Genomic DNA, 16,273 nt, shown 5'->3' with positions numbered 1-16,273 from the left:
TATTGTGCCGTCGAGTCGGACTGACTCAAGGCGACCCCTCCTTGGTTTTCCGAGGCTGTATCACTATGGAAGTAGATTGCCCAGTCTTCCTTCCGAAGAGTGCCTGGTGGGTTTGAACTGCCAGCCTTCTGGTTAGCGGTCAAGTGCCTTAGCCACTATGCTACCAGAGCTCCCATCATCCATATATATATATGTATATATATATAAACCCTAGAAAAAATTTAACCAAAGAAGTAAAATATTTGTACTCTGAACAATATAAAATATTGAATGAAATTAAAGAAGACCTTAACAAATGGAAGAACATTTCATGCTCACAAATTATTGTTGTTAGATGCTGTTAAGTTGATTTCAACTTACAGTGACCCTATGTACAACATAATGAAACTTGCTGAGGGTCTTCCTCTTTGCCCCTGACCCTCTAATTTACCAAATATGATATCCTTCTCCAAGACTGGTCCTTCTGATAACATGACCAAACTACAGGAGACAAAGTTCGGCCATTCTCATTTCTAAGGAGCATTCCAGTTGTACTTCCTCCAAGACAGATTTGTTTGTTCTCTGGTAGTCCATGGTATATTCAATATCCTTCACCAACACCATAATTCAAATGCATCAATTCTGCAGTCTTCCTTACTCATTATCCAGGTTGCACAAGCATTTGGGACAATGGAAAATACCATGGCTTGGGTCAGACACTCCTAAATCTTCAAAGTGACAACTTTGCTCTTTAACATTTTAGAGAGTTCTTTTGCAGCACATTTGCACAATGCAATACATTATTTGAATTCTTGACTGCTGCTTCCATAGGCACTGATTGTGGATCCAAGTAAAATGAAATCCTTGGCTACTTCAATGTTTTCTTCATTTATCATGACATTGCTTATTGGTTCATTTATGAGGAGTTTTGTCTTCTTTATGTTGAGGTATAATCCATAAAGATCTGCATCAGTAAGTGCTTCAGCTCTTCTTCACTTTCAGCAAGCAAGGTTGTGCCATCTGCATATCGCAGATTATCCAATGAGTATTCTTCTATTCCTAATGCCACACTCCTCTTCATATAGTCCAGCTTCTTGGATTATTTGCTCAGCATACATATTGAATAAGTATGGTGAAAGGATATAATCCTGACACACACCTTTCCTGATTTTGTTCCACAAAGTATTCCCTTGGGCTGCTTTTCTTCATTGGAGAAGTAAACTCTTTCTTACAAGGTAGATGTTGAGATCAAATGAGATCACATAACACATTGACCTCAACAAGGTCAATTATTTCCCCCTCATTTTTAGCATGAGAAGCTGTTACTATAAAGTGCTTATGCCACCTTCACTCACTATAAGTGAATGACAGTGTGGTAAGTGTGAACTGCCTAGATGGGCCTGTACCCATGGCCTGACAAATGTCAAACCCCTCCAACATTTTCATCACACTACTCATCCAGCTGACCAGCTATTTTAGCAAAGACAAAATCATTTCTGAAGACAGGCAGTGGCCAGGTGTGCCTCACTTTGCAAACAGTCTTAAGGAAATGCTGAGCATCAATCAAGCTTTGGTTAAGTGGTTTATTTTAAATATAATCAGTTACCATTACTCATAGCAGTTACATTCTATAAAGTCTTTGTGAACACTGAATTAGTGAATTAATTAATATTGAACCATTGCTCCAGGGAAATATAAGTTTGGGTAACTGCAATCCTCTGGTCACCACATTTTCACCAACCATTCAATATATAACAAGATTGTTTCGTGGGTGTTTCTGTTTAAAGACACATTACTGAATATATACTGTTGATTTATTAACATTGAACTCACAGCCAGTAACATTATAACTCATGCCTGAACAAAGCTTGCCTAACACACATTTTCTCCATAAAACACATCACAGCCTCCTGACTTCAAGAACACTAGACAGCTCTTTGGCACAATGCTTTGGATTTTAAATTCAGTATTTTAAATACTGAATCACCAGCAAAAAGGAAAAAAAGAAAAGAGGTGGCCCTAAACAGATCACAAAAAGGACACTTGTTTACACTGGGGAGCTGAAATGAGAAGTCAGAGTGTTGCCTTATTCCACCCAGCTGGTGGCACTTTGAGGAACTCATTTTTGACTCCCTTCATATGTCCACAAATGACCAGGAAAACACTACTGAGTATTGATTTTGGGTTTACAAATAATCTTAGCAAGTAGGTGAATCCCTATATACAGATACTGCCAATAATGAGGAATGACTATACACCCAATGTGCTAACTGTGGAAAGGAACCGTGCAGTTAATCCTTTCAGGAAGTGAAATAACTGCTCTCAATGTTTAGTTTTCTACATTTAGACTTTTTATGCAGGGCTTTTTTTTTTTTTTAATTTGTCTAGTTTTTATTGAAAAAATTTAAAAATGCATATGAAAAAATATTGAAATGGGACAGAACTACATACAATGAATTCCATTTCCTTCCCACTTCAAATTTCCATTTCTTTCCGAAAGCAACCACAGCTAATAATTTCTTTATTTCTCCAGAAAGTCTATGTATACAAAGGGACATATGCATGCACTCTACTTTCTTGTATGTAGGGTTTTTCATGAAGCAAAGGGTACCTGTTTTAAAACAATGCCATGTCCAACAGCATGAGACAAAGAGAATATTCCCTTGCATTTACTATTTCTGCTTCACACGTTGGATTTCTAGGGCCTGTACCCAGACATGCTGCACACCAATGAGGTAAAGTCAACAGAGACAAGCGGCCTCAAGACCCCTGTGCTTTGTGGTTTCTGTCACTCTCACAGCCCATGTGGTCACACGGCACTTGCAAGCCTTACCCAGTGAAGCTAATATGGTCTGGTGATGAGACACAATCACCGGAATTGGCTCCTCTTCTTTTTCTGAGAAAAAAATGAAAAAAAAAAGGACTTGATTAGGAAACCCTTCATTTAAAGCTGATGTTCAAGTTCCATTGTCTAGCTAATTAATTAGTTACCCTTACAGTGTAGCCAGTCATTGTGAAAATCAGCCTTTGGCAAAGGTGACTGAACATCTCTGGCCGCTGCCTTTCCCATCAGAGAGATTACGGGAAGAGGTCACGGACAAACACACATTCCCCTGACAGACATTCTTTGCTCAGTGATAAAGAATTAACCATCTCTCTCCCAAGCTTCCTGAGCACATCTATAATAGTAACACTCACAATACTCACAGGATAGATTTTAACCAAAGGTCAATTTGCCCTAAAATATCTCCCCACTCCCAACCGCATGCTGGAGATTTACTTCTTGGAAAAAAAAAAAAAAAAAAAAATCACAGGGACTCAGAAACCACCAGTTTATAAAGCTAACCCCACAGTGGATGATATAATATTGACCACTAATGTCTTTCTTAGCTGATTAGATAAACTGTTTTTGTAGGTAAAGGTAAGAACCATCTCCCCAGGAGGCAGGGCTCCCAGCAGCTTGAAGATACTGGGCCCTGAAATGGAACAATAAAAGGGCTTGGGGTGAGTGAAAGCTGCCCATTTCCACAACTAGCTCTTCTCACTTCTTCCACTAAAAAGTATTTTGAAATCCTAACATGAGTAAACGTTAAGCATACAACAGTGTAATCCGAAAAGCATTTAGCTTCTCACTCTTGACTAGAAGCCTCCCCTCCCTCACAGTCACTCCTCAGCCATCCCCAGCCAAGAGGAGCAGCTCACAATTCCCTTTGGAGAGAAAGAGCCTCAAGGACTAGATACATGAGTGGCTCTCCAACTTGAACTTGCATCAGAATCCCCTGGAAAGCTTGTTAAAAACAGATTGCTGCTCCCCCTCTCTTATCTCCCATGCCAGAGTTAATGATTCGGTAGGTCTGTGAAGCAGTCCAAGATTTTGCAAGTCTGACATTGCAACTGGCCCTTTAAGAACCCTAGAGATACAGCACTTCTGCAACACAGGCTAGCATGTAAGTCGGCTGCCCCCTACTGTTCCCATGCAGTAGCGAATTAACAGGATAATTACGGAGCTAGTCGGTCTGACTCTAGACAGCACTAACAACAACAACATTCTCTGGTGGCAGAGTAGTGCCTAAGGCATTTGACTGCTAACCAGAAGCTCGTGGTTCAAACCCACCAACCACTCCTCAGAAGGAAGGTTGGGCAATCTACTTCTGTAGCGGTACCACCTCAGAAACCCAAGAGGGGTCACTATGAGTCAAGTCCGACTCCACAGCAGTGAGGGTTGTTTTTTTTATTATTATTATTATTCAAGGTACATGAAGCCTCAGGCACTACCCTGTTGAGAAAATAGGGACTTGATATGAATGCATCCCCACAGCACAATAATAAAATAAAAGTATCTAGAGACTTCAGTCCATGGGAGACATGATGTTCCTGTAGTAAAACTGAATTTCTGGATTCTCTGTGAGAAAAAGCTTAGATTAACCTTAACTTAACAATACGTTTTCAAAGCTCTCTGAAATCTCCTTGAAAGACTCCAATTGTGTTAGCTCTTCATAGTCAAAAACAGTAAACTTTTTCAGGTAGAGTCCAAGGCTCAAACACTTTTATTCCTCTTGCACCTATATCCCAATTGTATCTACTTTTTTATTTCCTAGGTAGGTAGAAGATAAAGAGTAAATGCTGAACAAACTTTAAAATGTTAACCCACCCTGTTCACAACATTACTTATAATTCATTTAAACCAATTCAGTTAAAACCAATGAAAGCTTTCATTATGCAATCCTGATATCAAAGAAAATTAATCATGTCTTAGGGAAGTCAAACAGGGTGATTTCCGCTGGACATGCCAATGCACAGCCTTCTGACTTCTTGTCATTATGTGCCGCTGAGTCTGACCCGACTCACAGCAACCCCTCCTTGGGTTTCCAAGGCAGTATCACTATGGAAGTAGATTGCCCAACCTTCCTTCCGAGGAGTGGCTGGTGGGTTTGAACCGCCAGTCTTCTGGTTAGCAGTCAAGTGCTTTACACACTGTGCTACCAGAGCTCCCAGCCTTCTGACTAGGAAGTCAAATAAAATCCTAACATCCTAGAATTACACAAAAGTTATGGCAACTGTGTTCTGATTGCTGGCCCTGTTGCTGAATGCCTTCCAAGTGGGGTTCTCTAAAGGAGATTTTCATTCCCTCTAGTGTTGGACTACTAACCAGAAGGCTGGCGGTTCAAACCCGCCAGCCACTCCTCAGAAGGAAGATGGGGCAATCTACTTCTGTAGTGATACTGCCTGGGAAACCCAAGGAGGGGTCGCTATGAGTGGGTCCGACTCGACGGCACATAACAACAACAGTGGTGGGCTCTAGTATCAGACTTGGAATCTAATCACAACTATCCAGGAACTCACCTTCCCTTATAACAACACCCTGCTTTCTACTTTTCAGAGTGTCACACGTATGTTGTCTTAACCCGATGCTTTTGAATTGCTGAGATATGTTTTTCATTGCCCTTTATACCCAAGACATTCAAGTGAGTTTGGTCTATGTGAACCTCAATTGTTCTTTGCATGCTTGTTATTGAACCACAATGGAAAGGTACAGCAAGTACTTACTATTCACACGCACGTTAATGTTCCTTGTGACATTATATTGAGTGCCATTATGGGAAAATGTCATGCCACAACTGTAATAGCCTGCATCCTCCACAGACACATTGTGTATGAACAAGCGAGTAGTTCCCCTCAAGCTTAGAAACTTTTCATTGTCTTGATCCAGAGGAGTAGAATCCTTAAGGAATAAGGTTACACATCAATGGATATCTCAAAAGCTATGCTTAATAGCACCATTATTACAAACCAATATTCAATTTTCCCTGAACCGAAGAATTACCCTGGTATTTCCTTTGCAAAGTTGTACTTGGACACACCTCTAACTACATTTTTAGAAAAGGAAATTTATTAGCATATAAAACAAAATTACTGGATTAAATAGCACAATGAATGGGGAAGATTATCTCTTCTTGGACAAAATAGATAACTTAAAATTCCATATATTTGTGGCTTAACTACCTTAGGAACCATCCAGGTAAGAAGACTATTATACAGTCACAGTGACTTGAATGACAATGTTCAAAAGGATGACATTGCAGTAATTATTTTAAAAATCATTTTAATATTAGGAGTCAATAGAAATAGAGAAAAAAAATTGTAGGAAAAAAACTAAGTGGGAAAATTGGGCCAACTTTTTCATATAGACAAAGGGTATTATTATGAGTTCTCTGCTGAATAGAGCCCTCAAGAACATGGCTTCCAATAAATTATAAAAAGCCAAATAAGGTTTGATAAAATGTCCTAATAGCACAAAATGTTCTCAGGAACATTTCTTTTAAAACCATGATTGAGAGCTTGCATTAGTCAACTATAACCTGAGTCATTTCATAATCTTACTCTGAATGGCAGCATAGACATAACTGAAACAGTTTGTTGGCCACATGACTCATACAGTATGACTTTACAATATTTTAAATTAAAAATGAAAAAAAAAAATTCATTGTTTCTAACCCACTGCTGTCAAGTCAATGATGACTCAGCAGCCTATAGGACAGAGTAGAACTGCTCAATAGAGTTTCCAGGCGGTAAACCTTTATGGAAGCAGACTGCTGCATCTTTCTCCCACAGAGCAGCTACTGGGTTCAAATCACTGATCTTTTGGATAGCAGCTATGTGCTTTAACCACTAGGCCACCAGGTTTCTTTGTTTCTAACAGACATAGTCAAATGTGAAAAAAGTCAAATAGGTCCCACCACCAAAGTTGTTCCAAAGCTTCAAGCCACTAGGGTTACCCTATGTAGCAGTTGTGTAAGGAGCTTAAATACCTGGGGCAGAGTTTTGGCTTCAGCATCTACCTGTTCGGAAACTCAAGGAGGGGTTGCTATGAGTTGAAATTGACTCAATGGCAGTGAGTTTGGTAGTTTTTTGGTTATCTACCTTGTGCAAGTAGGTTGACCTTGTGCAAGTTTTTTACGTGTGTCTCCATTTCCCAATCTATAAAATGGAGATACTAATAGTCCCTACTTCTTTGGGTACATGCCAGAGAGTTTATAACAGGCTTGCATACATTACATGTTGAGTGAAGATTAACATTATTATGAAGGAACAAGCACTATTAAGCACCACTGTAATATCCTTGCCCAGACATAGTCATTGAGATCCTCTACTATAAAGATCCTCATAGGTTCTTTATATACATTATTTCATTTCATCTTCCAAACAATCCCCAAACAAAAGCCATTGTTGTTAAGCACATTACAACTAGTGGCAACCCCATGTATTAGAGTAAAACTGCCCCATAGGGTTTTCTTGGTAGTAATCTGCACAGAAGCAGATCACCAAGCTTTTCTTCCATAGAGTAATTAGGTGGGTTTAACTGCCAACCTTTAGGTTAGTAGCCTATCACATATCACTTGAACCATGGGTGGTGGGAAATATTAATCACCATTTTATAGAGGAAACAGGTTCAAGAGGTGGAGTGATTGGTCCAAAGCTTCACACCAAGTGAATGATGGAGCAAGTTTTCAAACCCAGGTTGGTGAAACCTTTCACTTGTCCTCATTATGATAACTCTAAACCAAGAGCAAATGTATTATATAGCTAGGCTGGCTAATTCATAGGAGCTGGCTACTATACTCTACCTTTATAAAATTATTCAAATGTTCTCAATGTTAAACTGATATATGTGTGTGTGTATGTGTGTATGTGTATAAAACCAAATTACTGCCATTCAGTCAGATCTAACTCATAGCGACCCCTCCTTGGGTTTCTGAAGCAATATCACTGCAGAAGTAGATTGGAGTGGCTGGTGGATTTGAACCACCAGCCTTCTGGTTAGCAGTCAGATGCCTTAGGCACTATGCTGGTTAAATTATTATTGACTAAAGGATTAATTTCTATCAAAGATTAAAGAAATTACTTCTCATTTCAATCTATGATCTATATCAGGAGTCAGCAAAATTTTTCTATAAAGGGCCAGACAGTAAATAAGACTTTGCAGGATGTATGGTCTCTGTCAAAGCTACAAAAATCTGCTATTGTTTTATGAACTTCCAAGGGTTATAAGTAAATGAATGAGCATGGCTGCGTTTCAGCAAAACATTATTGATGAATATTGAAATTGCTTTTCTTATAATGTTTACACATCATAAAATACTGATCATATATATAGATCCATTTAAAAATATAAAAACTTTCCATCCTTAGCTTATGGACTGTACAAAACCAGGGGGCAGGCTTGATGTGGTCCACAGGCTATAGTTTGCTGACTACTGGTTTATATAAATAACATCTCATGTCCTCATTAACCAAAAACAACTACACTCACTGCCGTTGAGTTGGATCTGACTCAGAGTGACCCCTTTTTGGGTTTCTGAGGCAGTATCACTATGGACATAGATTGCCCAGTCTTCCGAGGAGTGGTTGGTGGGTTTGAACTGTCAGCTTTCTGGTTAGTGGTCAAATGCCTTAGGCACTACACCACCAGAGCTCCCATGCTTTCATTAGGAGCCACTCAAAAATCTACAGTACTTATGAACCCAGGCAAAGGACTAAACTGTGTTTGTATTTACTCTATTAAACCAAAGATTAATTATCATATGCTTTAAAATAATATCCTTTAAATAGAGCTTAGGAAAAATCCAAGAAAGAGCATTAGAAGTAGTCACAGTGATTTGAATGACAATGTTCAAAAGAGATAAGATTGGACTAATAATTTTAAGATCATTTTAAGTTTAGGAGTTAATATAGATAGAAAAAGAAATTATCTCTCTAGGTTTCAAGTCTATTTTCATAGGATTTGCAGTGCTACGACCTTTCAGAAGTAGATTGCCAGGTCTGTCTCTGTCAGTCTCTGGGTAGGTTTGAACTGTCAGCATTTTGGCTAATAGTCAAGCATGTAAATGTTTGTGCCACCCAGGAACTCTATTATGTGTATAAAGTTTTTATGTAAAGTAACAGTTTTTTCTAAATTTTCATGTACAATGGGCAGAGTAAACACCTATTTCATTCAGCAGTTATTTAACATGGATTCGTTTTATATTCTCTTCCCTCAAATCAAAATGGTGATGATTCTAACCCAAGCTACATAAGGACTAACAGATTATATTAATCATTGTTGTTGTTGTTGTTATGTGCCGTCGAGTCGGCCCCGACTCATAGCGACCCCTCCTTGGGTTTCCGAGGCAGTATCACTACGGAAGTAGGATTGCCCAACCTTCCTTCCGAGGAGTGGCTGGTGGGTTTGAACCACCAGCCTTCTGGTTAGCAGTCAAGTGCCTTAGCCACTATGCTACCAGAGCAGAGCTCTCATGGCTCTTTTTAAATTCAGTGCTTTTTAGCATCCAGAAATATAAAAAGAAATGTATAATCTTCAAAAATAGGTATTTTATACTTTCATTAGTATAAACTAGTAAAACACATTTCAATGAAATGGCAATTTATAAAGATGTACCTTGTACCATTGAATATTCAAGTCAGTTTTGTTACGGGTGAATTTACTCAGCTCCGGGCAAACTAATAATCCTGAGGTTGACAAGGTTAGAATTTGTAGGTAAGAGATGAATGGCAGAGAAGCTTTTATATTCTCAAAAACCCTGAGCTCAATGGACATTTCATCACAGTAGGAGGCATTTCTGAAAAAATGAAGAAGTTGTTAATAAATAGCAAGACAAAACAAAAGTAAATGAAATTAACAATAATTTCACGAATCCAAGTGAGTCACTGGGTCCATGGGCTCAGTACTATGGTCAAAGAGACATTAAGCTCATTTGGCATAACATACTACATTGTTCTACATCATACTTTGGTAAGTAATGACTAGGGACTTAAAAGCTTGCAAGCAGCCATTTAAGATGCAACAATTGGTCTTTCCTCTTCCAGAACAAAGAGGAATGAAGAAAATCAAAGACACATGGATGCAATTTGTACAAGGGACTAGTGGACCATGAGAACCCCAGTGTACATGACCCTGAGACCAGAAGAACTAGCTAGTGACTGGCTACAACTGCCAACTGCTCAGAAAGTGATCAAAATCAGAGATCCTGGATAGAGTGAGAGAAAAATGTGAAATAAAAAACAAAATCATGAAAAAGGATCAGGCTTTGGGCCTGAATTGGGGCTTGGAATTGAACTGACTTCCGTGGCTTCCAGCTAAACAATAAAAAAACAAATTCACTGCCATCAAGTTGGATCTGACTCATAGTGACCCCTCCTTGGGTTTTCGAGGCAGTATCATTACAGAAGTAGATTGCCCAACCTTCCTTCCGAGGAGTGGCTGGTGGGTTTGAACTGCCAACCTTCTGGTTAGTAGTCAAATGTCTTAGGCACTATACCACCAGAGCGCCTAGCTAAACAATCAAAAAAAAAAAAAAAACTCATTTGGGTTGAGTCAGATCCAATTCATAGCAACCCCTCCTTGGGTGTACCTACACCAGGTAGGTATACTCCTTAGAACAATCAATGGTGGGAGATCAGAAGGGCAGCATTTGCTCAGGGAGATAGCTCAGAGTGCAGGAATGTGTAGGAAAGAAGAACACAGGGAAAAGATCACCACAGGGAGGAAGTGGAAAGAGAGCTGTTAGATTAGGGGATTGCAATCAATGTCATGAAACAAAATGTGTATGAACTATTGAATGAAAAATGAATTAGCCCTGTAAATCTTCAGCCAAATCACAATAATAATAAAAGTAATTTTCCCAATCCCATTAAATGCAACATTCTGCATTTTCTTGATTCAGATTACAATACTTCTGTCTCTGCTCCATTTGAATTCTCAGAGAACAATAACAATAACAAAAACCCAACCAACATTATAATTGCTACATAGAAACAATGATACATCCTGCATTTTCCCAAGGAAACCTGATTTCAACATTAACTAGGGCCACTAAGAAATTCTCCAGTCCTCTCTGAAGGGCCCTAAAGCTTTCAGGTACTGTTGTTGTTGTTGTTATTTGCCGTCAAGTCAGCCCCAACTCATAGCGACCCCTCCTTGGGTTTCCGAGGCAGTATCACTATGGAAGTAGATTGCCCAACCTTCCTTCCGAGGAGTGGCTGGTGGGTTTGAACCGCCAGCCTTCTGGTTAGCAGTCCATTGCCTTAGACACTGAGCTACCAGTCCAGCCCCAACATGTGTCAGTCTCCTGGCCTGGGGAAGCATATCCAGGCGGAGAGATTGTTTCCAAAGAGCCACTAATTCTATATAAAGAAAATTCCCATTACTGCTCCTGGGAATCATGTATCAACTATAGTCTGGTTTCAGAAAATGGCTGAAAACTTAGTATAAATTCTATAAAAGAATTTTGCAGTGTTGCATGGGGCAAGTGAACTTCATAAGTTTGTTGCTTTGTTATTATTATTGTTGTTGGGTTGGGCTAACTGTAATCTCAAGATCATAATTCTATCAAGACCCCAAAACAGGAAAAAAGGACCAAGTCAAAACAAGCCTGGAAATATGGAGGAAAGGGAGTGAAAGGAAAAGATAATGATAAATATACATATATATATTTAAGATAGTAAAACATAAAATATAATTATCATTAGCTAAGTTCCTGACCCAAGGAAGGTGTTTAATACATACAGGAGGAAAAAACAACTTCCATAGCAAAATGTAATGCAATTTACATCCAAAGAGGCAACATGAGGAAAAAAAAAAAAAAATGAAGAAGTAGTAATTGGTAAGAGCTTACTATCCAAAAGTAAAAATAATTCATTCAAATATATAAGGCCAATTCCTTACTGTATTCCATATCTAGTTTAAAAAGAAAGAAGGGAGGAAGGAAGGAAGGAGGGAGGGAGGGAGGGAGGGAAGGAGATAGACGAATGTACATTTTATGCACAAAGAAATGCATCAAATTTATTATCACCTTGAAAAATACACAATCTCATTGCAAGGTGAAGAAATGCAAAGACAAGTCTAAAAACAGTACATACCTGAAAAACAGTAATCCCAGCAGCTGGCTCAGTGCACACAACCATCCAGGGCCTGTGCTGAGTGCTTTATATACCTTACATGGATTCTCCTACACAGTGAAGTGGGAATTATCGTCCTGATATTTTCAATAAGGAGAAGGAGATATATAGAAGTTATGTAAATTCCTAAGGCTGTGCAGCTAATAAGAGGTTGAGACAAGACTGGAAGCCTACTAGGACTCTGAGAAAACCCATGATTTAAGGCACTGTCTCTGGAAACCAAGCTGATTACACACATCAAGAATGCATATAATTGATGTGATCATATAATTGATCTAGAAATTCCTTTTGGGAAAGACACTCCATGAAAATAACTTAAAGCAAAAATGGGGCAGGGAGATATTTGATGGCCAGCCATAGTGCCATGTAGTGTGGTGGCAGCCTCATAATAAAGATGTGCTTGTGACCAGCCCTGTTCACCGATTGTTTCCAGTTATCCCATTCTCTGAATGCATGGTGGCATTACACTCCTGGCCCTGCTGTGCATGGGCACAATTCTATGACTCTTTGTATTCAGTGAATTGCCCATGTGTCAATTCTATATCAAAGCTTTAGTATGCCACAAGAAACACTCCAGATCGTATTTCTTTCGGGTGCAGTGACCAAAAACATTTGAGATCATGACTGTTCCTTCAGCCCAGAGTGCCTGCCAACCCATGACGGACATTAGCATGAGTGAGGAATAAGCCTTTGTTGTTTAAAGCCATTGAAATTTGGGGGTGTTTATTACACAGGATAACCTTGCCTCCCCTGACTGCAAAAAGGTCTTGGTAAATGACACAGGTTCTAGATCATAAAAATCACAGGAACAGGACAGTTTCATGCCCTACGACTATAAATACCAAAGAGCATTATGGTAACCATTGGTGATTCCCCCTCTAATAGATCCCCAAACTTAGAGAGGAAAGAAGGTCTGAAAAGTCATCAGGTGAACTCTCCCATATGTGAAAGCTTGGCACACATTGGGATTTCTACTTCCTCCTCAGTCTCACACCTCTTTTTTCTATAGGAATAAAAACTAAGGGTATTAAGTATGCTTTTTTAAAATTGAATATAAAAGTGTTAAGACAAACATGACTCAGCTAAAGTCTCCCTGACTTTTGCGCATTACACTTCATTAGTTCCATTCCCAGGTACTTATTGACCACCTATTGAAATGCTCCCCTTGCCACATGCTTCATATGCAGTGATTTCATGTAATGCTCCCAACAAGCTTCTTTACAGGAGAAACAACTGAAGCCCATAAAGATCAAGCAAGACCAAGTTTCTACCAGAGAGAAAGGAGAATGGCTAAGATTCCAAGCCATCACCTCCTGACTCCAAATTCCATATTTTTTTTTCTACAACAGTATTATATTTCCCTAAGTAATGATCTTTGGGAAAAATTAGTGTTTACACTGAAAAATAAAGAAAAAATCATGCATCTCTATTATAAAATCAGACAATCACTTTTCTCTGTATATGGAAATAGGAATTTGCTTGTTTGTTTCCTAGGCAAAGTTCATTGATGGAATCAAGCCTACCTCTAAATTGTTTATAGTGGAGGCTAGGCACATAGGTTAGCAGAAAGGGTGATCACCAAGGTGTGTATAATTTGAAAACCTTCTCAAAATCATTCACATGCACCCTACCTAGAATTGGGGCTGATGTTATCTTAAGTTCTGCCTTTAGCCAATAATTATTTTATGATAAGAATGTCATATTCTTTGGTTTTCTTTTTAATTGTAAATATTCCTGGGCATAGTTTCCAATTATATCAAATAAGTTGATGAGATATGGAGGGGCTCTAAAGCTGGCTGGGCAATCTACTTCCATAGTGATACTGCCTCAGAAACCCAAGGAGGGGTTGTTGTGAGTCGGATCCGACTCAACGGCAGTGGGGAAAGCTGGCTGGTGGAAGGACTAAGAAGAGGCTTGGGCAAGGGAGAGTCCACCTTGACAGAGATAAGGTCAGGAAAGCTGCTTCACAATCTGGCCAAGGGTCTGCCCCAATCTTTTCAGAACTAAGACTGAAAAAGTAAATAGTTATCTTTGAGTTGATTTTGACTTATGGGGCCCTATGTGTGTCAGACCTGTGCTCCATGGAATTTTCAATGGCTGCTTTTTTGGTTGTAGATCATCAGGCCTTTCTTCCAAGGTGCCTCTGGATGGACTCAAACCACCAACCTTTCAATTAGCAGCTGAAACACATTAATCATTTGCAGAACCCAGGAACTCTACAGAGAAGTTTTAAGATGGCCAACACCAGGCCTGTGTCTCTCCTGTTCAAGAAGCAGCAGGACTCAGGGTCAGAAGATGTTAATTCCAATTCAAGCTCCACCAACAACCACTTGGCGTAATTTTATAAATGATTTCACTTCTCCGGAGCTTGATTCCCTCATCTGTACAATACATAATTGAATTAATTCATTCCTAAAGTCTCATCCAGGTCTAAAATTCCATTCATATATTTCTTGCATCTTTATCATTTGGATTCAGCAGTGAACAAAGTAATCAGTTCTTTGGCTCATGGAGTTATGTTCTAATGAAGAGATGAATACATAAATAAAATGCATAAGCACACACATATACACACTGATATTATGACGAAAAATAAAAGCAGAGTAAGAAGAGAGAGTGACAGGAGTGCTATTTTAGATTAAGTGGCTAGGGAGATCCTTTCCAAACAGGGGACATTTGAGAAAACATTTCAGTGAAGGAAGAGGAGGGTCATGACATCTGGGGGGAGGTCCTAGGGTGTCAGGTTTTTCAGGGACAGTGAGGTGAACACAATTTATGCTCTCATTTGTGTACTGGGTTTTGAAATCTAGGTCATCTCTGAAGAACTAAGCAAAAGTTCATTCTGTGAGGGAGCCCAACCCCACTCTCCTTGCAGAATGTCTTACCTTATAGTGCATACATAAGTGCCAGAATCCCTCTGCAAGGCTGGCAAAATCCAGAGAGCCCTGTCCTGGACCCACATGCGCGTGTCTTCCCCTGGAATTATCCTACCAGAGTCATTTTTATGCCACATTATGTTGGTGTGGGGACTAGTCCACAACCAAGACTCCTCATGGGGGCATCTCAGGACCACAGGCTCCTCTTCCACCCTGAAGTACTTTTTGAAATGCTTGCCACGAAATTGGCAATTTCTTACAGCCACTGAAGAACAGAGAGAGAGACTGCAGTTAGCTTTTTGGTACCAAAACCAAACTCATTGCCATGGAGTTGATTCTGCATCATGGAGACCCCATATATTACAGAGTAGAACTGCTCCATAGGGTTTTCTTGGCTCTAGTCCTTATGGAAACAGATTGCCAGGCTTTTCTTCCATAAACCCTCCAAGTGCATTTGAACCACCAACCTTTAGGTTAGCAGTCAAGCACAAATTGTTTGTGCCATTCAGGGGCTGATGTTGTTTCCAAACCTGCCTAAATCACAAAACTCCCCGGGATCTCCAGACCTGGGCTTGTTCTGTCAAGGGGACATTAGGCACAGTGAGAACCTGCACTCTGGGGGTCCATTGACTCCCTTGTTATTTATGGCCTCAAATTTTCCAAATAACAAGCCTAGGGTTGCTATCAATTGCAGTTTATATTTTTCAGAGAAAGTAAAAATCAGGTTCACATGGTAAAGAAAGAATGATTTTAAAATGTAGCCATTTTTCACTTTTTGACCCCTTGTCTTTAAAAGTGGATCTGATTTCAGACAGAAGAGGTTGGTTGTGACAAGATAATGCATATTTTAAGGGCTCGCCTAAGAGTACCCATTCCTTTGGCTCACTCCTTGACAAGAGTGACCACTACCCACAGCCCATGTGGTACTAAGAACAGGTAGGCAAAGAGAAGCATTTGCAATCTATCAGACACAACTATTGATACTTTTGATTTTTTAAGAACTAAATAGACACTTGTCTTCCACAGGGAAGCCACAGACAAGCCACTTCCTGCTTGACAGCTTGACTTCTTACCTGTTTGTTCCTCAGGCTGAATGATGAAGGCAGAAGCACCCACAATCACCATACATAAGATGAACATTGTTCCAGACCACTTCTGGAGGGCATAGGAAACAAAAAGCTGAGGACCAGCACCTAGTAGCCTAGAGGAGGAGAAAGAGGGGTCATCAAGAACCAAAGACTCCCAAAGAAAGAACCCTTGAAGGTGTACCAGTGACAGGGTATGGATACTTCACATGATTACAGAAACTTTCTTTTCTAGTTTTTGTTTGTTTTTACAAGAAAACTCAATATTTCAGATTTGCTCATTTCTAATATATTTACTGAACATGCCATAAGTCAATTCCCTAAAGCTCTTAGACATTCTTGATATAGGGATTTCATTTCCTAAGTCTCTCTCTCCAG

The 16,273-nt window shown here is 39.5% G+C and overlaps 1 protein-coding gene across 1 annotated transcript in view; it reads right to left on the bottom strand.

Annotated features, from left to right (window-relative positions):
• The window catches only part of IL1R2 (interleukin 1 receptor type 2), a 34,465-nt gene extending 18,458 nt beyond the window's left edge, over nt 1-16,007 (bottom strand). The window contains exons 1-5 of the mRNA XM_007959488.2: nt 15,884-16,007; nt 14,820-15,075; nt 9,416-9,596; nt 5,527-5,701; nt 2,813-2,875 (exon numbers count right to left, since the gene is read on the bottom strand). Of these exons, the coding sequence (XP_007957679.1) occupies nt 2,813-2,875; nt 5,527-5,701; nt 9,416-9,596; nt 14,820-15,075; nt 15,884-15,950 (742 nt within the window). The 5' untranslated portion in view covers nt 15,951-16,007. The remainder of the gene's footprint in view (nt 1-2,812; nt 2,876-5,526; nt 5,702-9,415; nt 9,597-14,819; nt 15,076-15,883) is intronic.
• Between the last annotated feature and the right edge of the window lie 266 nt (nt 16,008-16,273).

The sequence above is a fragment of the Orycteropus afer genome, unplaced genomic scaffold, assembly GCF_000298275.1.
Source record: "Orycteropus afer afer isolate SDZICR_OR568_19922 unplaced genomic scaffold, OryAfe1.0 scaffold00017, whole genome shotgun sequence".
In the NCBI taxonomy this organism is placed as follows: Eukaryota; Metazoa; Chordata; class Mammalia; order Tubulidentata; family Orycteropodidae; genus Orycteropus; species Orycteropus afer.
This window is presented reverse-complemented; position numbering and strand designations above follow the sequence as displayed.